The sequence below is a fragment of the Capsicum annuum genome, chromosome 2 (genome assembly GCF_002878395.1).
Source record: "Capsicum annuum cultivar UCD-10X-F1 chromosome 2, UCD10Xv1.1, whole genome shotgun sequence".
Lineage (NCBI taxonomy): Eukaryota > Viridiplantae > Streptophyta > Magnoliopsida > Solanales > Solanaceae > Capsicum > Capsicum annuum.
The window spans coordinates 152,636,839-152,658,523 of NC_061112.1; the positions used below are offsets into that span (position 1 = coordinate 152,636,839).

A 21,685-nucleotide genomic window follows, 5' to 3' on the forward strand; every position below is an offset into this window, starting at 1 on the left:
AAAGGAGTAAACCTGTAGCCACACGATTGGAATAGAAGCAAATTCACATAATCGTGTGGACCTATTTAAACCTTATCATAAAATGAAACCGCTAATAATTCTAACTAAGTTTAACCAACCAACAGCACAAAACTCAGAATTACTATAGACTTTAGCACATTGATCTTTCTTTTTAAAATAAATAAATAAATCAACAACAGTAACTACAAAGAGTTGAAAAGAAGCGCAAACGTAAAGGATATGATTAAAAATATTGAAGAAATGAAAGTAACAATAGTAAAATTACAATAAAATAATAATAGTATAATAATAACAACAATAATAGTATTAATAAGAAAACAAATAGAGATTTTCAACTAAAATCACGCTCGATCGTTATGAAAAGGTTTTAACCATCTACAAGCCTCACATCTATATTTTTCTATTTAAATTATATTTCAGGTTAATCTATCTTTTTTCAAACTATCTCTATCTCTTCTCACGCTTATTAGTACCAACCTTTTGTCCTGCTTAATTGAAACATTATACACCTCAATCTCATTTCTTACATTTATCAATAAAATTTACTTTCACCTTACCTCATATATTTTATTCTAAATCTTATCACTCCTAATAAATCCAAAAGACCATCTAAACTTCCTTACTAACCAATACCCTACCTCATATAAAAATCTAACCACCACTTCATAAAACATTTTTTTCCTTTAAATAAAAAAAAGGAAAGGGGAAAAAAAGAGCCCAAAATTTTTATTTTTTTTTAAAAAATCTTGAATTTGGATCAGGGCATTCAACAAGAAGCAGGAGGGAGTTGAAGGAGAAAGTGATAAGGAAATGGCAATGGTTTCTAACACTAACCCATTCTTAAAGGTAATGAATCAAACTCAATAATCTCACCATTTTTCTTTTTGTTAAACGGCCAATCAATGGATTTTGATATAAATTTAGGAAAATTGCAGTCACAGATGCATCAAATATACTGCAGAAAGAAGGAGAAAGAAAAGAGTCAAAATCCCCAACCTTATAAAGTGATTGAAATTTCACCCCCTCCCAAGAACCTTGGCATTCGTTGCCTCCCCTCTGTAAGCTTCTTTTTCTCTTAACCATATTTGATTCTAACATGGCACGGAGTTTAATAAAGTAAACAACTTTTGTATCTTGCGGTCTGTAGTAAAATGTCTTTTAAATCTTGTGGTATTAAACCTGTCATGTGGAAAGTGAGACCAAGAGTTGACAAAAGGACTAAAACAAACAAATTGAAATGTAGGAGTATAATGCATATGGGCTCGAATACTCAGTTGATTGATTGATTGATTGATGGCGTTCTGCTTATTATGTTTATACAAATGTTTCTTTTCTTTCAATTGCTGCTTTTCTTAATTGTTTGGATATAGTTAAAAGGCCAAATGTTGTCTTACTTTTACTGGGAAGTTTAGAAAAGAGCTTTCTTTACTATGTAATTCTTGTAATTTCATTTGGGAATTTATGTATTTTGTGCTCAACACTGCTGGTTCCGGTTTCATTCTTTGTGGAGTTAACATACTTGATTGGCTTTTGTTGAGTGTTTTAAATTTGTTTTATGGCCTTTTATGGTCGACTTTTGAGATTAATTTCATGTTCTTTTTACGTTCATATGGGTCTTAACATGCCTCAACTCCTAACTAGTTAGTGTCAGCTACATGTACCTGCGGATACATTCGCTAAAAAAAGTATCAGCTGTATGAATCCTCGATGTTCATGTTAGGCTCTATTTGGATTAATTTCCTTCCGAATATCTGTACCGTCCAAAGAGAAAAAATTGTGCTAGGAGGATTTGGTTGGTTTAATGTATGACCGTAGTTGTGCCTCACAAGTCACTGCATGTGAGCTACACTAGAAGTAAAGTTATAGTATTGGAACTCTTTGGAGTCATAGCTTAAAGGCATATCTCTGTAATTGGACCACTAACCTTATAACACTCTTGGTACTAGTCTGTACAATCTACTACATTTCTTGTAGTTTTGCTTAGAAAGAACCAAAACTAAGAGGGAAAATTTTCAAATGAAAATGTGTGTTCTTACTGAATGTTTAGTAATGGGTGAATTTCCATTCACGACATAAGAAAAGGGGCAGAGTTTTCAAGGCACACAAATTGACTTCCCGTGATAGTGTCTCACATTCCACATCTGCTTGAATATAGACAGCTGGTCTATTGACGGAAATAATTTTATGTGGGATTTGGTAGAATTAGATGTCTTCACATATGTTAGACCTATATGAATGTGAAGCTGCAGTTCTCTCTTATTTATTGGTATGAAGGTGCGTATAACTTGGTTGAAGTCTGTGACTCTGCAACTTGCTGATATTAGACTTATGTATAACTCTCTTTCGAGAATTCTTATTTGGGTTGTGAATAACTTTAGATTTATGCCTTTGCATGAAGTGTTGAGATTATGTTCCCAAAGCACTCAACAACATTATGTATTCATGCCAATCATATACGATTTCCTATGTCCAAAACTTGACCTGATTCAGTTCACAGTGGTCAAACTGACCAAGTTTTGGTCTCATTTTCAACATGATTTTTTGCAATTTTCCAGAATAAATTCATATATAAACTGCAGATACCAGTACTTCAATACAATTTTAACAATAAAATTTGTTTTGACTTCTCGAGAAGTAAATTGGTCAATTTTGGGTATGAATGTATACTTCAAAATTATTACAGAAGATATATGGGATGCTTCCTTCCTTCTAATCCATAACTTCCTTTTGCAAGGATTGCAATTTGAGGAAAGCACACAAACACAACAGAGGGAGGAAACAGAGAAAGCACTATATCGTAGTAGAGTCAAATGAGTAAGTTGTGGACTAGTGCAGAGGAATGTAGCGTTTCCACTTATAGGGAGGTGTGGTGAAGCATCATTGGCAGGATATGTAAGAGGTTTAAATTAGCATTTCTACTTGAGTAAAGTCACTAGACTAACAATTTGTTACACTAAAGTCACATAGTTTACTAGCTTACGGTTGCAAAAACTAGTTTTGTGACTTAACTATGAGGTCTCAGGTTGAATTCCCAGCGGGAGCCAAAAGACACTTGGTGATCTCTTCCCATATGTCCAAGCCTAGGTGGATAGAGTTACCCGGTACATGTGTTGGTAGGAGCCAGCCGGTACCCTGTGGAAGTAGTCAAGCAAAATCTAGCCCGGACACCACAGTTATAAAAAACAACAACTAGTTTTGTGACTTTTGTGTTACAAGTAGTTGGTTTGGTGACTTTACTTTTAGCAAAAAATGTTTTGCCACGTGTTACAAAGAGTAAGATTAGTGACAGTAGGTGGAGCTAACCTGATTCCTTTGTGATTGAAAAGGTAAAGTTGGGCCACTACTTGATTGAATGGCCCACAATTAGCAAATCCTTGCTTAAACTCTAGAGTAGAGAACTAAAAGGTAGATGCCTGATATGCTTGCCTTTCAGTGCTAGGGTCATTGTGTCTGCATTAGCACATGTGTCAAAGCATTTGTCTTCTGTTCAAGCCTTAAGGTGTTACCAACTGATGATATTTTCTGTTTAAGGATGTGAAGGCCGAAACTTCTTTAATTCTATTATTGGTCGTCTTTGGAGATGCTTAAAGGTAAGAGAGGTTTCGGTGTCGTACATCAGAGCTATTAAGGATATGTACGATGGAGGAAAGACTCGGGTGAGGACGGCGGGAAGAGACTCAGAGCATTTTCCGGTCGAGACAGGATTGCATATCAGGGATCGACTCTTGGTCCGTTCCTATTTGTGTTGGTGATGGACGTGTTGACGCGGAGTATTCAAGGTGAGGTGCCTTGGTGTATGTTATTTGCGGATGATGTAGTGCTGATTAATGAGACGCGCGTGTGTGTGTGTGAATGAAAAATTGGAGGTTTGGAGGCAAACCCTTGAATCTAAGGGGTTCAGGTTGAGTAGGTTCAAACAGAGTATATGGAATGCAAGTTCAGCGACTCTAGTCAGGAGGACGAAGTGGTGGTGAGGTTGGATTCCCAGGATATTTGTAAGAGGGACAGTTTTAAGTATCTTGGGTCTATTATTCAGGGGAATGGCGAGATTGATGAGGATGTCTCTAAACGTATTGGAGCAGGTTGGATGAAGTGGAGGCTCGCCTCAGGATTGTTGTGTGAGAAGAAGGTGCCCCTTAAGCTTAAAGACAAATTTTACAGAGTGGCAGTCCGTCCGGCCATGCTGTATGGAGCGGAGTGTTGGTCAGTCAAGAACTCCCACATTCAAAGATTGAAGGTGGCGGAAATGAGAATGTTGTGCTGGATGTGTGGACTTACTAGAGGGGATAGAGTTAGGAATGAGACTATCCGGGAGAAGGTGGGAGTGGCTTCGGTGGAGGACAAGATGCGAGAAAGAAGGTTGAGATGGTTTGGGCATGTGATGAGGAGGGGCACGGATGCCCCAGTTCGTAGGTGTGAGAGGCTAGCTTTGGATGGCTTCAGGAGGAGTAGAGGTAGGCCGAAGAAATATTGGAGGGAGGTGATTAGGCATGACCTAGAGCAGCTACAGCTTACTGAGGACATAACCCTAGACAGGAAGGTGTGGAGGTCGCGGATAAGGGTAGAAGGCTAGTGTGAATGTGTGGGTTGTAGCAAGGTGTTAGGAGAGCGCTTGTGTAGTCGGGTTAGTAATCCTAGGACTGTGTCCTTGAGTAGGAGCATCTAGTTCGGAGAGTTGGGGTGAGGTGGGTGTCTTTGGTCTGTGAGTGTATGTTACTACTAGGTGGGTGTTCTTTTCTTGTTTCTTATTGCGAATTGCTTGTATTTCTCTTATTTCGTATTTCTCTGATATCTATTTCTATTACTTCTTATTCCTTATTTCTGCTATCCCATCCATCCCGTTTCATGTGTCATTACGACCTTGTGTACTATTCTTTATCTTGAGCCGAGGGTCTATCGGAAACAACCTCTCTACTTCTTCGGAGGTAACGGTATGGACTGCGTACATTTTACCCTCCCCAGACTTCACAAATCACTTTGTGGGAATACACTGGGTTTGTTGTTGTTGTTGTTGTTGTCGTCTTTATTATCTGGCACATTGGTGGATTGAAATTGCTATAACCAAAAGTAAATGATTCTCAAGGGTTTAGACCTTCTAGCTGGTTGTTGGACCCTTTAGCTGGTCCTGCATGCCGAGCCAGTCGGAGGAAGCTGTATTTGATAGGTGTGTCAGAACAATTATTGTACTTGACTCCTTCCCTGAATCAAGTTTCAGAAGGATAACGATGGCATCATAATTATCCCGATGGCTGAACGAGTCCTATGGAGAGAGAACTAGGGCACGAAGCAATATGATATTGTTCTTTAGTGAAGCTTCCAATTTTGGAAGGTTGAATGACCAGTTATCCTGCATTAAGGATAAACTGGAAGAAGTCCCATCAAAGGCTAGGCCTTGTGTACCATATGCGTGGTGCGCAAGACGAAGCTATATGGCATTAATAGGGGGATGAATCACATTTTCTTTTCTCAAGAAGCAAATTTTGATCTCTAAGGTTCCTTATCATAGATGAACAAACCTCTATCATAAAAGTTAGAGGTTTCCCCGCCTGTCAATAAAATTGTTCACCTTACAATAAAAATACTAACCTCTAATATTATTCATCCTAGAATTGGCTGTACATGCCCTGCCTTTGGAGAGAACAGAAGAAATAAATGACTGGGTTAGTCCCGTCGGGGACGTCAGATAAAATTGGGAATAAGTCACAGGGTTCAAATTTCAATGGTTCACCATAACACCTAAAAGTGGGTAGTAGCTCCGAATTGTCCAATGTCGTCAAGCTATTTGTTCATTTAAGTTTGCAATCGTGCTTACCTTTGGCCTTCTTTTGTTTTCCTCTCCCCTTTTGATTCACCCAGAAAGATGAATGTAGAAGCATGGGTCATGTATCAGAAAATACAGTCAACAAGAAGTGATTTACCTGTTCATGCAACCACTATTCTATTATTCATGGTGTTGTTACACACTTTATTGACAGTTACATTAAGACTTAAGACTACTCATAAAGTTTGTGCTTTTCGTGTTCCGATGTAGAAGCCAGATGTTAGCTTGACGTGAAACTAAGCAAGCCACACTCACTGCAACAGATGCTTTTGCTATGTCCAACATTCATGCCATACAAAAGACATGTGACCTTTTCTGTCATGTTTACAATAATGATTCACTAATTCATTGAACAGGCTACATGCATAGGGCCTACATAAGATTTTGGAATTGACAGACATCTAACAATGCCTTTACAATTGGGGTATAGTGTTTGATGGTGTCTGGTCTAATAGAAAGTTAAATTTCAATGACAGAACTTGCAGTGTGGAGAGTGTGTAACCATTGAAGGCCGAGCTTATACCATTTCAGCTGTAACTCATCGTTATCAGCTTCGGAAAGGGAAATACGAGCCTAGCGAGAAGAGGCTTGACGTGTTGTCTACTGGAAGATACATCTTAAATTTGTACTTAGAAAATTTGCTAGAACAATCTTGACTATGATGTAAACTAGTACTATTTTTTCTCCCTTCATCTTTATGTATACAGTATGAAATACAACTTAATTGAATTGCCTGTGTCAAAAAGAACTTGTTTGATATTTTGCTGGTCATACATCAGCTGGAAAGCCGAGGGTCTATCGGAAACAACCTCTCTACCTCCGAGTTAGGGGGTAAGGTCTACGTAAACTCTACCCTCCCCAAGCTACACCGGCTATGTTACTGTATAGCATCAAACCTTCCATCTGCTTAGGTCTTGGTAATCGGCGTTATCAAGGTACCTATGTTGATAAGTGGTATCAGGTATTCAGTGAATAGTTGAACCAAAGGAGAATGTTACCAAGGATGGGGGAAAGTTTATAAAAAGAAGTGAATTGGTATATTTATGTTGTTGATGTTAATGGAAACTTTCCCACGTTGGAGAGGTTTAAGATGGAGAATGAAGTTTGTTATTACAGCGACAATGATTGATTGGGTTTTGGGTATAAGCATAAAGCATGTATAGTTGATTGCAGACAGGAGGTCCCCAAGATAGCAGCAGATGTCTCACTATCTTTTATACCATGTGTGATGACACCATTTATACAACCAAATTATTTTACACTATGTATCAACCACACTTTTCTCTTCTCAATAATAGGCTGGCTATCCAGTGATTGACCCCTTTTAGATTTTCAGCCACAAATATATACTCTCTCCATTCGTCATCATAAAGTAAAGAATGGTCTTAGATTAAAGATAATAGAATGTATCAAAATGCTCTATAATTTTATAGTTTTAATCATGTCTTGTATAAAATTGGAATTAAATAGCTGTTAAAAAAGAAGAAGAAGAAGCATCATTCTTTTTGAGATAGATTAAAAAGAAAAGTAAGAAAAACAAATTAAAATGATAAAAGTGTTTGCATATATAACTTGTCCAAGTAAAGGCACTAGGGGATGATGAGAGGCTTAGATTGTGTATGCTCCAATATGTTCCCTTCCGACTATTAAGGGAAAGCAAGGACACTTGTGATTGAACTCGGACAATCTTGCGGAGAATTAGTAGAAATTTTCATCGATTGAGAGGCTTAGATTGTATATCCTCCATAGTCTTTCGAATACATTGATCAGACTAATTTATATTCACATCACTTGTGAAGGATGCATTGTCATTGACCTATGCTATGATAAAATTTAATTTCTGAATAGAACAATTTATCTTGACAATATTTTGTTCTTTTTGTTGAAGTAGTTTATGAATTAATAAGTACTTTTGGCGTATGCATTAATGATTTATCTTTTTATATAAAAAAATAATTAAAAGGAACACGACAGGCGGTCCACATGCTACGGTTCCGGTTCACGTGCATGCACATGTGAAACCCCTTAACCTGTCCCGGTTCAACTTTGGTGCCTCTCATCATGGCATATTTTTTTGGTTTACAATCCGGTGTTCGATACCCGTATTGGAGTTCGACTAATTCAGATTCGCATTGGGTAGGATCCCATTCGGGTGGTAGCGCTCCCTACCAAGATTTTTTCTATATCAAAAGCTCGAACCCGAGACCTTTGATTAAGAAAGGAACAACCCCATCCACTGCACCACATCCTTTAGTGGTCTCTCATCATGTCATGTTATTACTCTACTAAATTGAGTGTAGTTTTATAAGAGATAATACCCCCAATTATCCCCTGAACTATCCACGTATGTGCCACATAGGCATTAAGAAGGTAAAAATTTCACTTTTAATTAGTTCAGGGGTAATAGGACCCCCTTTAAGTTGAGCTGTGTCATAGCCTTTTTGAGTATAGTTCAGGAAAATAATTGGATATTTTCTCGTGTTATAATGCACCTTCTATTTATTTTTTTTTATAACGAAATTAGTTTTTATGTATCTTAACTAATTATGAGATATATGTTATCTCTCGTTATTAACATGTATTAGATAACTTTATTCATCAAAATTAAGATTTGTCTATGTACCATTCATATAAGTAGTAGTATTAGATATGTCAAATTTTAACTTTTCCATTATCTTACACCTTTCCCGATTCAATTAAAAAATATTTTTTTGTCTGTCACAGTTACAGTGACTAATTTAGAATTAGGACATGAATTCTGAATTGAATAAATGAGTATAGAAAATATATATATATATATATATATATATAAATATATATTTAAGTCTGCATAATTATTTTTGTCTCTATTAATATTCGACTCGCAAATTCATGGTTGAATCTGCCTACTTAAATGGCTGTGGAGTGTTACCTTGCATGTCTTACACATTGTGAATGAAAGTTTCCAGTTGCTAGTTGAGATAATTATTTTTGGTAGATAAAATGCTAGAATAAAGTTATTTTTAGTATATAAAATGCTAGATAAAGTTATTTTAATGCTGATATGACAAGGCAAGAATGTGCAAATTCGAAAGACAAGTAAAGCATAATGGGAAAATTCCCTGTAATAGTTAAAAGTCAACCCAATGAAAGATCATTCCAATAAAAATGCAACTTACTAATTTTCATTGTTGCTAAATAGTACTAGCATGATTACAAATTTAATGAATACAATACTTTTTAATGTCTTTGTTTTGCCATATTATTAGCGTATAAAAGTTAACGTGAAAACAATTTGCGCAGTCATATTTAATCATAAATTTCAATAACTTATCATATCAACCTTAGAAATTAAACCATAATCGAAAAAGCTTTCCTTCAAATATAAGGGGGAAAAAAAGGAGATAATTATGGCGTGGAGTATTAAAGTTGAAAAGTATATAAAAAGCCAAATAATTTTTGTAGCTTATTTACACACGTCATTTGTAGCTTGGGAAAATGCACAACCACGTAGCTTCCTTTGAATTGCTTTGACCTTCAAGCAACACAAGTCAAACACAACTTAAGAATTTTTTTTTTTTTTTAAATATAGTCCGATATATTAAGATACTAAGCTCTCGTGCTGAATCGAAGAAAATATTTGGCGAAAATCTATTATATGTTGGTTTATTCTGCATTTTTGCAGGAAACTATAATCCATAAATGTTAGTACAAAATTTCAATTTGAAGAAATAGTTGCTTCATTCACCACAATATCTTTAAAAATTATGACACTCATATTATCTTAAAAGTTATGATTGGGTATTATTCCCTTTGTTCATTTAATTACGTTGTAGTTTAAATTACAATATAACACTGACAAAAAAATTAAAATAGCTATTACTTGAACTTAGTTTCATAAAAAAATGTCATATAATGTCAAAACTTGGAGCAATATGCAAAGTTGATAAAACAACTAATGTTTTGACAGATGCTAGCTCTTTGTACTATAGTTTTTTGTACATGTATATATTTCAAGTCTCTTTACTCATCTTATCATATTATTGATTGATTGATCTAACAATAATTGAAGTGATTCTATTTCTTCATTGGCACCTGTGGTTTCAATTGGGTAACGTACCTGAAATTTATTGTACTATATTTAATATTTAAAATTGGAATTTTGAATTTTAAAAAATGGAAACCTATTTAATGAAAACATGCTTTTCACTTGCATGAAATTCTGAGGCCTTTGTGACAGTCAAAAGACTGAAGGATTCAGCAGTAACTACCAGTCGCTCTCCGTATGAAAATCAGCAGTAGTAATAAATAAATAATAAAATTATCAACTTATTTACTGATCTTAAAGGGTTTATCAAATCAAATATAAATAACAAAAAATACTTTTTGTGTTCATTCTACTTATTACATTTGGACTCATAAAACTCAAATGGAGGTTTTCAGTTGAAAATTGAAATACACATAAAATCTTTAGTTTTTTTAACTAAAATTTATATATTTAGAAATTACTTATAAACACTACAGTAGTTAATATCAAAATAGGTAATATTTGGAAAAATTATGGTAAAAAGAAGATACTCTTTGACCGAGGAAATAGTAACTATGACAAAACAATTTTAAATAAAAAATTGGCGAAGTATTTATTATTTTAAATTTGAGTTCTCGTTAAATATGTTTATCCTCACAATTCAAGTTAATAATGTCTAACAAAAAGCAAAAAAGTTCATTTTTGATAAACTTAAAAGAATAAAAAATAATACCTAAATAGAACTATTTTAAACATGCTACAAAAGAGAGATCATTATTTATTAAAATCATTGCTCCCGAAAATTACCATGCTTCCATTGTCTCAATTTATTTGATTTGATTCAAAATACAATGGTCAAAGTCAAATTAATTAATATTCAGTATATATAAAAATTTTACTTTTTTAAAAACAAAATTTACATATTTAGAAATTACATAAAAATATTATAAATTATAATAATAATTAACAAATCAAATTAGGTAAACATTTTAAAAAATTGAGGTAAAAGATAAAATATGCTTTGACAGTAATTATGACAAACAAATTAAAATAGAAAATGGAGCAAAGTATTTATTTTCTTGCTTAGTTAACCGAGAAAAAGAAGCAGCATTGTATAGGATTATAATATAAGCTGTTTACAGAAACAAGAAAAGGTGAAGATGAAGAAGAAAACAGAGTAAATTACAACGAGAGAAATTTCATATATCAATTTCTTCACTAAGCTTTGCTTGTTTAGAGTTTTGTTTTAGTGATTCATCCACTTTCTTTTCTCTCTTCTCCAAAAAATATTTACTATTTCAGCCCATTTTTCAAATAATTATTAGATTACTAATTCACTTACATCTATTATACTCTTTCTTGTTTCGATCGGATCTGAAAAAGGTGCTACCAATGCAAAGCTGCTTCGCTTTTTAAGTGAATTTATTGCAAAAGCGTCTCAATAATCATGACAGATCATTCATTTTTCTGCATTTTCTAATCAGGTGATTTCAACAACCTATGACTCTCTTCTTTTTTTTCTTCTTCTTCCTCTGTTCTGTCTGGTCGCTGGTTCGAGTTGTGTAATTTGCTACTGAGGGTAGACTGCCTACGTCACACCTCGGACCTTGTTGAATGCGGGATGGTTTGTGCAACGGGCTGCTTTTTTTTTTTTGTTATTTATTGTGTTGATTTATTTGTAAGAATCCTACAGATTTGTTGTATGATCATTTTTTTATTTGGAATAGTTCTGTGACTTTACTGTTATTCTATGGAAAGTTCTGTAATTAATGCTCCATAGAATCAATTCTTTTGAAAAATTGAAACTTAGTTGAAAATGATGTTAAGTAGCTAATTTTTCTTCATTTTTTAACTGTGTAATTGCAGTGTTTACATCAAAGAACACCATGGAGTCTCTTGTTGATGGAATCAGTTCATTGCCAAACGCTGCTGTTGAGTGCAATACATCTTTAGCCTCCCAGATAAGTCATCCTCCTTCGATGAAACAATCAGAATACAAAGTGACTAGTTCAAAGCAATTTGAAGCAAATGAAGATACTGTCGATAAGTTAGCAGAATGTTGTTCAGGAGAGAGGGATTTGGCCTTGGAAACTAAATCATCTATCGAGGATTTACATCACGGTTCGAAGAATAATAGTACTTCAAACGATGATTTGGAGCCAGGTGATGCCAAAGGATTGCCATCTGAGTCAGGAATCACATATTGTCCTAGTCCTCAGAACAGTTTATTTTCTGCTACGCAGTACACAGAAGCCAAACAAAGTTTTTCCAACACAGAAGTCAGTGAATGTGCTAGCAGTACTGTGGATAAGTCTGGTGAAAGTGGTGATGTGAGCAACTCGTGTGATTTTGTTGAGAGTAGAAAAACAAGCTGCTATAGAGGCAGCACAGGTAGTGATGTTAGTGATGAAAGCAGTTCTAGTAGTTTCAATGGTGCAGTATATAAACCACATAAGGCAAATGATACGAGATGGGATGCAATTCAAGCTGTTAGAGCCCGTGAGGGAACATTGGGTTTTAACCACTTCAGACTTTTGAAGAGATTGGGATGTGGTGATATAGGGAGTGTTTTTCTAGCTGAATTGATCGGCACGAGATGTTTCTTTGCCATGAAAGTGATGGACAAGGCAGCTTTAGAAGGTCGCAAGAAACTCGTGAGAGCTCAGACGGAAAGAGAGATACTGCAATCTCTTGATCATCCCTTTCTACCAACACTGTATTCACACTTTGAAACAGACAAATTTTCCTGCTTGGTGATGGAATTCTGCCCTGGTGGAGATTTACATGCACTTAGGCAAAAGCAGCCAGGGAAATTTTTTCCTGAGCATGCTGCCAGGTTAGTGTTTGTCCGCGTATCTTATTCACCTCTTTTTTTGTGTGTGTTCTAGATATCCGACTATTGCTGCAATCTAAATGATTAAAGAACATCTAACATTGCTGCCTCGATAAACCAATCTATTACCATCTTTTGTTATATACTCAAGGCTGACATAAGTATCTCCTTCGGTGAATCTGCCATCCTTATTATGCTTTAAGTGTCTTAGAAGTCTGTTGAAGTAGAAATTATTTTAATCTACTACGTACGGAAGATCCTGTCTCAGCTGAAGTAAGGTCATGTATATAAATGTCTTCTGCTAATTTTCTCACCTCGAGTGAGATATACCGCGCTGTGCTTATAGCTGTTGACTTTGTTTCGTCCTGTTGTATTCTAGATCTGTATATGTATGTTTGCCTTGATACATCTTCACTTAAACATGTTGCTTATTTCCCTAGCCATTCGTAATTTTTGTCGCCATTGAGGTCAGACCTTTCCTGCTGTGTGCAGTTCAGTGGCAAACATTTTTTTCCAGTTGCATGTTCATATTCGTCATTTTGTCATTTGGTTTTAAAGGGAAACTGACTGTTGTAAGGTTCTACAATTTTGTCTACTGGGGCTAATGGAGTTGAACATAGCCCAGTAGTTTTTTCTTAACCAGAGATAAGTTCATTCGGATGGAAGACTTGAGACATTACAGTTTCTGTGATCAATGATAGTACACCTGCACTTCTAGTTCAATGAGTAATAGGTTGAACTTATCTACTTATGTTTGAGTTTAGTTATGATTTTTACTGTTGCTTTTTGTGGAGTATAGGTTTTACGTGGCTGAAGTTCTTCTTGCACTAGAGTACCTGCACATGCTTGGAATCATTTACAGAGACCTTAAACCAGAGAATGTTTTGGTTCGAGAAGATGGCCATATAATGCTTTCTGATTTTGACCTCTCCTTGAGGTGTGCTGTGAGCCCAACACTAGTTAGATCCTCAAATTCAAGTTTAGAGTCCAAGAGCTCATCATACTGTGTCCAGCCTGCTTGTATCGAGCCATCTTGTGTCGTTCAGCCTGCATGTATCCAACCTTCCTGTTTTACACCGCGTTTTCTAAGCAAGTCCAAGAAAGAAAAGAAGTCCAAACAAAAGACTGACACGTATAACCAAGTGAACCGCCCTCTTCCAGAACTCCTTGCTGAACCAACTAGTGCTAGATCGATGTCTTTTGTGGGGACACATGAGTACCTGGCTCCAGAAATTATAAAAGGTGAAGGACACGGCAGTGCTGTAGATTGGTGGACATTTGGGATCTTTCTCTATGAACTCTTGTTTGGACAAACTCCTTTCAAAGGAGCAGGCAACAGGGCAACGTTGTTTAACGTTGTTGGTCAGCCCTTGAAATTTCCTGAAACACCTAGTGTTAGTTTTGCTGCAAGGGACTTGATAAGAGGCCTACTTGTGAAGGAGCCACAGCATCGCCTTGCATATAGGCGAGGGGCTACTGAAATAAAACAACATCCTTTCTTTCAGAATGTGAACTGGGCACTCATACGATGTGCCAGTCCTCCAGATGTACCAAAGCCGTCCATGACATATGATATGCCCAGAACACCACCAGCAGGAAAGACCCCCGGAGGTGATGTGAAGCCTTCAGGTAATTATTTTGAGATTGATTTCTTCTGAGGAATTCTTTTCCTTGGCAGCAACGGACCCATTGCCCTTATACGAAGAGCTCAACGTTGAAGAAAACACTGTTTTTCTGTTCCTTTGGTCATGCTAAAGTAAAGAGCCTACTATGCTGAAATGCAAGATGCATAGGGATTGGATGTTGAAGGCCATAATTCCTTGTATACACTTCTTCAAAATTCAATCTTATCCGACTTGAGACGAAGGATTTCTTTGCTTGGTTAAGTGTTTTGTTGATATTAATGAAATAGGCCTTGATGTGGAAGTTGTATGTCTATAAATCTCTAGCTATTACTGGACGTGGTGTTCTAAATTTTTCAATTGAAGAATCAAAAGTTGATGTGCCATAATCCAGTCATTTAAAAAATTGATGGCAATTGGGAGTACTAGATGGAACTGCAAACCATAACAACAACTACGCTTCAGCCCTAGACAGACAAGTTGGGGTTGGCTATATGATCTTTTAGATTAATTAAACAAAATGTACCTTGATTTAATTTGTCACTAATGGTCCCCAGAAGTTCACAGTTGAACCATTTTCATCAATCTTGGGAGTATTGCGTAACCTCCATAGATTTTGTTTAAAATGTAACAGACTAGCACGCACGCTGCAATTTCAAACAATTCATTACCAAAAAAATAATAATAATGAATTTTCAATCTGTCCAAACATTTCCAATGGATTTTCAATTGGAAATTTCTTAACAACCAGCCAATTTTCAAGTTGATATGTTCACCATCATATCCCTGTACTATGTTGGTTTTGTAAGTTACACTTCTACTTATATGTTTGTCATCTGGATCCTGAAGCCACTAAAAAACAACATTTTAAACCCTTTTTTTGTGAATGTAACACACTTTCTTCCACGTCAATTGCCACGTCTGCCACGCCATTTAAAATATATATATATTACATTAAATTCCAAGTCATTTTTAAAATGCTACGTAACAAATTAAATATTAAAATTAATTTAATTAAATAAAAAAAATTATAAATTGTAGAAAAATTTGAATAATCATGTTTTTATTTTTGCTCACAAATTAAACATCAAATTCATTCCAAATATTTAAAATTCTTCTCCAACTAATTTAAATTTTTAACTATAAATTTATATATACAAACATAATAAATTTTTTATTTTAAAATTTGAATATTTTTAACAAATTCACAAAAAGTTTAATTTTTTTCAAGCGAAATTCACTAATTTTTTTCAATATTCAGTATAACTCACTTTCAATTTAAGTTTAAATTTAATCCCCAAAAAAATAAAAAGATTTCAAATTTAAATTTTAATTTAAAAAAATGAAAAGAATTGAATTAGTAGGGAAAATTAAAATAAAAAATAAAAAGTGAACATGTGTGTGTGGGGAGGGGGCTGGGAGGGGTTGGGGTGGGGTAGGGACGGGGTTGGGAAGGGTATAGGGGCTGGGGGTGGGGTGGGATAGGGATGGGGCTGCGAGGGGTATAGGGGCTGGGGGGGGGGTGTGGGAGAGGCTGGGGAGGGAGGGGGGGGGGGGGGGGGGTGGGCGGGGCGGGGGTGGGGTGGGGACGGGCTAAGGTGGGAAGGGAAAAAATATTTTTATTTTTTTAAATATTTTTAAAAATTTTAAAAATATTTTTAAATTAAAAAAGATGAAGGGAAAAAGGATCCTTTTTTATTTTATTTTTTTAAATTTTTAAAAATATTTTTAAATTATTTTTAAAATTTTAAAAATATTTTTAAATTATTTTTATATTTTTCAAAATATTTTTAAATTGTTTTTAAATTTTTAAAAATATTTTTAAATTTAAAAAGATGGAGGAAAAAAAAGGAGCCCTTTTAATTTATTTATTTTTTTAATATTTTTTTATTTTTTTAATTATTTTAATGTAAAATTGGCCAAAAATTGATCCCCACTCGCACCCCAGGTGAGTGGCTACACTCTCTTTGTCCTAGTCACCATGACCTTGCCACATTCAACGGTCAAAGAGTGCAAAATATTATTTTTTAATGGGATCAAGAGTCCAGATGACAAATATTTAAGTAGAAGTGTCCAACTTACAAAACCGACAAATAAAATCGTTCTTCACCAATCCCATTAATTTTCCAGATCAGAAATATAAAAATTTAATTCAAATAGACGATTATAAATAAATTTTAAACTCAATAGTGAACTCTTAGCTTATTAGGCTCTATCATTCTAAAGTGTAAATCAAAATATACTTTAGTAAATTTCATTGATACTTTACTATTACGTCACAACAACAAACATAGAGGACCTATAACCTATTTCTAGACAAAGGGAGGTATTTTTAACTTGTGATTTTCCTGATTATTATATCAAATTTGTTACAGAGATTTATCTATCATGATGGTGTAAAACTTTATAAATTGACCATATACATATACAGAAGTTAAGCTCATATTTACGTTTGAATATATCATTTAATTATAATTTATTGATATGATTTTGGAGTAAATATATAAATCTATGTAAATTTTCTGCATTTTTCTGTCAAAAATTTAATTTTGGTGGAAAATTGGTCTTTGTCAAGGATACTATTTCATTCATTTCCTCCCTTAATACAAAGTCAGTGGGTGTGTGCCTTGCAAGGCTTTCCATGCCTTTTAAACATTCTCTCTCCTCAATCACATTTTGCTTGCTCTCTCCAAAACCCTTCACTCGCTTATCTCCCGGAACCCTAGCTATCGCAATGGCCGGAACACCGGAGAAACTCTCCACCGCCGCTGAAGACGACGATGTGAAGTTTGGATTTCAGCGTTCGGAGATGTACCAGAGTAAACTTGGAGGTACTGTTACCTCCTATGATCGTCATCTGTTCCTCTGCTACAAGTCGCATGAGACTTGGCCTTCTCGCGTTGAAGCCTCTGATTCCGATCTGCTTCCTAAGTCACTCGCTGCTGCTCTTAAAGCTCGCAAGGATGATATCAAAATCAAGGTTAGGTTTCCTAAAACTGAGGATTTACATTTATGACAATCGGAGCTAGGAGGAACTTCATTGTTGTGATTATTGCTTACGTGCTAATGTTTAGAAACGAATGAGTGGTAAGGCGGATGCCGTTTGCACATTTGGAATGCCATGTATTAGGTTGATTATTAGCTTTCCGGGGTAGTTTTGTAGCTGGTTTGAGTTATGCAGGTGTCAGTAATGTAGTGATTAGTTACTTGGAAATTATGTATTATTTATGCGATTAGTTAGTTATTCATGTATTAGGGTTGTTTGGTAGCTGGTTTGGAGATTGAGTTATGCAGGTATTAAATCATGTTTAAGTAATACATGGATTCCCTCATAACTTATGCATGTAAAGTTATGTGGATTCTTAAATTGCAAACCAAACACCGTAGTAATTTTATACATGAATAATTTACCTCCGAACTAGCTACGGAACATGGTATTACTTACGCAGGATTTAGGACTGGCATGAATCACTTCCAAACCAGCTACCATACGACCTCTTAAGCGTCTTACTGGAATATAATGTGCTATTTTTTGCTCTGTTATTATTTCTTGAGAGAATCCAACTGTTTTGGTATTGAGGTTTGGTTGATATTGATTGATTTTTTTTCGGTGATTGCTTGCTGTAGACTCTTTTGACAATATGCGAAGTACGTGATGGCATGGAAGTATCTGATGGAGATATTCTGGTTTTTCCTGAAATGATCAAATACAGGTAGTTTATTTGTTTATTCAATATTTCTGGATTCATTTGTTTTAAAATTTGACATTGAGCGGCATAAAGCTGATATTCCTTTCATATTCCATGCATTGTGGGATGAGTGACAAAATTACTCAATTTTAAAATAAGAGAGTGAGAAACAAGCATCATGAATATGACTTGATTCTATTATGTGGATCCCTTCTTTCTGATATTTCAGAAGAAAACGGTTCTGGTTTAGTCACATTCCGCACTAAGTTGCTTTTACCTTTGTTTTTCCTTTCAAAATGATGATCTAAACTTGCACTCATTGTCGTATTCATCAAAATCAGTGGATTTCATGATCTATATTCAAGTCTTGTTTCTATGATGAAGGGATTTGAAGGAGTCTGATGTGGATGCATTTGTTGATGATGTGGTTGTCAATGGAAATCCTTGGAGCTCTGGATTGAAGGAGTCTTTGAACGGTTCTTATGTGTTTATCTGTGCCCATAATAACCGTGATCGAAGATGTGGTATTTGTGGACCAATTCTAATTGAGGAATTTAGCAAGGCGATTGAGTTCAAGGGCTTGAAAGACAAAGTTCGTGTGACAGCTTGTTCCCATATTGGTGGCCATAAGTACGCTGGCAATGTTATAATCTTCAGTTCGGGCAAAGATGGGGAAATTGTTGGCCACTGGTAAGTCATAGTCTACTCTTATAAAAGAGAACTGGATGTTATTTTACCACTAGCCTCCAGATCTATTTCTAATCTAACAACAGTAGTATGATACAAAGTGTTTTTCATAGTATTTATTTATGTTAAAATCCTTTACTTCGGAAGACTCTTATACAGACAAGTTTTTGTATTTGTTTGGCTATAAAGGCACGTCACACATAATAATCATGGAAGGACGTATATGGGGTATGGCCGTATGGGGTGGTGTTCTGGTGATATTTTTTTAGTGTTAAATATTGACACCATTGATTACATATTGGTTGAAGTAAGTGAAATAAAGTAAGAGTTACGATACGTTAGACGAAATGGTCATTTCCTCATTCAATGCAAAACATTTTTGGTCGAGAGGAAATGTTGAACAGTTTAAGCCAACCTGGAACGATTTTGTAAATAAAAACACACATTCCAAGCAGCATGTCAAGGATCAATAAAGAAGCTTTGCACTAGATTGTCCATTACAGACATGTTATATGTGCTGTGTATTGTCGTAATGCAGGTATGGCTATGTTACACCAGATGATGTACCTGCTTTGCTTGATGAGCATATTGGAGAGGGAAAAGTCATTGAACGACTTTGGAGGTTTGTATTGTTTGTCCTTTCTTTGTTTCTCTTTTGCATGCTCCAGTGTTATTTTGCTATGGTACAACATTTTTGTGTCCTTTGGAAGATTGGCTGTTAGCTACTTAATCTTGAGGAAATATCTCAATGTTTTCCATGGTTTAAACTCTAGATAGCCACTTACTTTTCAATTATGAGATTGTGCTCAATGTACTCTTTAACTGTGCGGTTGTGCTGTACTGCTGTTGCCTGTTCCTTTGCCATTTTTGTTGTCCATTATTTCATTTTGAGGAAGCGGCAGTTGCTTTAGGTGGATCATGGAGAATGATGTTATACTTTCTTACATAGTTCAGTATCACTCACTCCTCTTACTACTAATTAAGTAATGAAAAGGTTGTCTCTTATCAAATTAGGAAAGAAAAATGGCTGTTAGTATTTAGTGGTGCATAAGGGAGTAGCAGAAGATGATGGATCCCTTGTTATTGGGATCTGTGTTTGTTTGTCCCTAGTTATTTGGTTGGTCTGGGGTGCCTATTCTCAGCATCGATTTTAATACAGGTAACAATTTGCTGTCTGATCATGTCATAGCATCGCGAAGTTGAGTTCTTTCCATTCTATTACTTGGTCTTGTGACAAGGCGACCCTTCCCATTAAAGGAGAAAATCTTGGATTAAGAGTTTAATCAGTCAGACAATGTATATAGGGAGATTTTCCCAATATAAATAAAATTATTTACCTTATAAAAAAATCGCTTGGACACTGTATGTTGATAGTATTAAATTATGTAAGTATATCCCATACAATGGGCAACTAAATTTCAAAAACACCAAACTTATTCCTTTCTCTGCATCTCATGATCTTTAGGTGGTCAGGAGGGGGACTTGTTCTTAATTATTTGTCTCTTAGTGAGAATTCATCATATTTAAACTGTGAATTAGTCCTTGTATGAGGCTATATCATCTCAGTTGTCAATGTTTTTGGATGTTTCTAATATGATTGGACCAGCTTCTATGAGGGCTGCTTGGGGGAGGCTCCCCTTTATTAGGATTAATTGCCTCAATGCAGTCGCTATTTGTAAATTTTGATGGTTTGGTTGACCTGCATCATGTTTCTTTATCCTCCAAATTTTATCGTCTATTGTTGTTTCGGATGGAGGAACTTCTTTAGCACAGCTGCGAAAGATGAATTTATTTTGCTTTTATTCTTAAATTGCTGTAATCACAGATGTGATACTCTACTCTGTCCTACTGTAGGGGCCAAATGGGACAACATGAGAAGGTAACTGATAAAGTGAAAGAACAGAGGGTTCCCGAAGTAACCAATGAAGAAAAGAAGCCTCTAGAAAATGGAAGTCAGGAGACTAGTGCAACTGGCTTCAGCTGTTGCCAAGGTGATGCAGGAGTTTCTTGTTGTAGAGATGCAAATGCTGAGAAGAAAGAGAGCAAGAAGGGGCAGGGAACAGTTTCAAACTGGTTCGGCAAATGGGAGCAGCGTGAAATACTCACAGCTGTGGGCATGGTTGGAGCAGTGGCTGTTGTTGCTATGGCTTATGGCTTTTACAAGAAGTCACGGTGAAACATCTTTGACTCATTGTTAACTAGGCACAAACTTTGCACTGAAAAGTTTTCGGGCATCTAGGTTTTGCAGAAAGGTAATAATGTTCGAGATAATCTCGAACACTGAAAATGCATACAGATTAAGTGTAATTCGACTATAGAGATGAGCTTCTTTGCTCGTTCCCAGCAAGTACTAGAAGGCTGGTAAATATAAAGTGCCAACTGATTGCTACAGGTACTTTTAAGTAACGTCATACATAGGTTCTTTGAATTCCAGATGGTAGATTTTACTTCTCCATTCATGGGGGTGAGTACGATCAATATGGTTTTATTTGGTTCTCTATCTTAAGTTGGTAGATTCATTAATTCTCTAGAGTATGGGTTGCAATGTAGCTTCCGTCTTCCCACTTGTTATGTGCACATTTTGCCTTTTTCTTATTGTGAAACTGGGGGATGTAGCGGAGCTTGGTGCACCGAGCTGCCTTTTTAAACCGGGTGATGTAATTGTCTTTTCAGCTCACTCACTTTGACCCCCACGGAAACGAGTCAGGGAATACGTCTTGATAAAGAGCTAGCAAACAGTGGGTAATATTTCTGGTGTCTTTATTTCATTGACGTAACCTAAGAAATATTTGACATATATTTTGTCTTCTATCAAACAGTTGTTGAATGCTACAACCTACAAGTGCGTTTACACGAGGCTTGGTAGCTATAGTAAACCTTGGGCAACTTTTTAGCTCTGCTCATGCACTTTTGACAAAATAATGAAAGATGTTCAATATACGGTTTTAGCAGTGACGGATGTAGAAGGAACCCACACCCGCTATCGTAAGGCTTAAAATTACATAG

The 21,685-nt window shown here is 35.7% G+C and overlaps 3 protein-coding genes across 5 annotated transcripts; all 3 read left to right on the forward strand.

Moving 5' to 3' along the window:
* The first annotated feature begins 459 nt into the window (after positions 1 to 459).
* Positions 460 to 6,571, forward strand: LOC107860682. 3 transcript variants are annotated; one of them, XM_016706128.2, is made up of 4 exons: positions 509 to 867; positions 957 to 1,079; positions 2,756 to 2,835; positions 6,319 to 6,571. In XM_016706128.2, exons 1-4 carry the CDS (start codon positions 832 to 834, stop codon positions 6,341 to 6,343), a joined length of 264 nt encoding a protein of 87 aa, XP_016561614.1. In that variant the 5' UTR covers positions 509 to 831; the 3' UTR covers positions 6,344 to 6,571. The 3 variants fall into 3 exon arrangements, with proteins under 3 accessions (XP_016561612.1, XP_016561614.1, XP_016561613.1); XM_016706126.2 differs by lacking the exon at positions 2,756 to 2,835 and having other exon boundaries at positions 460 to 867; XM_016706127.2 differs by lacking the exon at positions 2,756 to 2,835 and having other exon boundaries at positions 533 to 867; positions 946 to 1,079.
* A 4,355-nt stretch (positions 6,572 to 10,926) lies between these two features.
* LOC107860683 (protein kinase PVPK-1) lies at positions 10,927 to 14,692 on the forward strand. The gene is made up of 3 exons (XM_016706130.2): positions 10,927 to 11,332; positions 11,715 to 12,684; positions 13,481 to 14,692. Exons 2-3 carry the CDS (start codon positions 11,735 to 11,737, stop codon positions 14,337 to 14,339), a joined length of 1,809 nt encoding a protein of 602 aa, XP_016561616.1. The 5' UTR covers positions 10,927 to 11,332; positions 11,715 to 11,734; the 3' UTR covers positions 14,340 to 14,692.
* Positions 14,693 to 16,744: 2,052 nt separating this feature from the next.
* On the forward strand, positions 16,745 to 21,209 carry LOC107860684. The gene is made up of 5 exons (XM_016706131.2): positions 16,745 to 17,283; positions 17,931 to 18,016; positions 18,377 to 18,682; positions 19,218 to 19,301; positions 20,534 to 21,209. The coding sequence occupies exons 1-5, from the start codon at positions 16,945 to 16,947 to the stop codon at positions 20,853 to 20,855; spliced, it is 1,137 nt and encodes a 378-aa protein (XP_016561617.1). The 5' UTR covers positions 16,745 to 16,944; the 3' UTR covers positions 20,856 to 21,209.
* Positions 21,210 to 21,685: the final 476 nt, after the last annotated feature.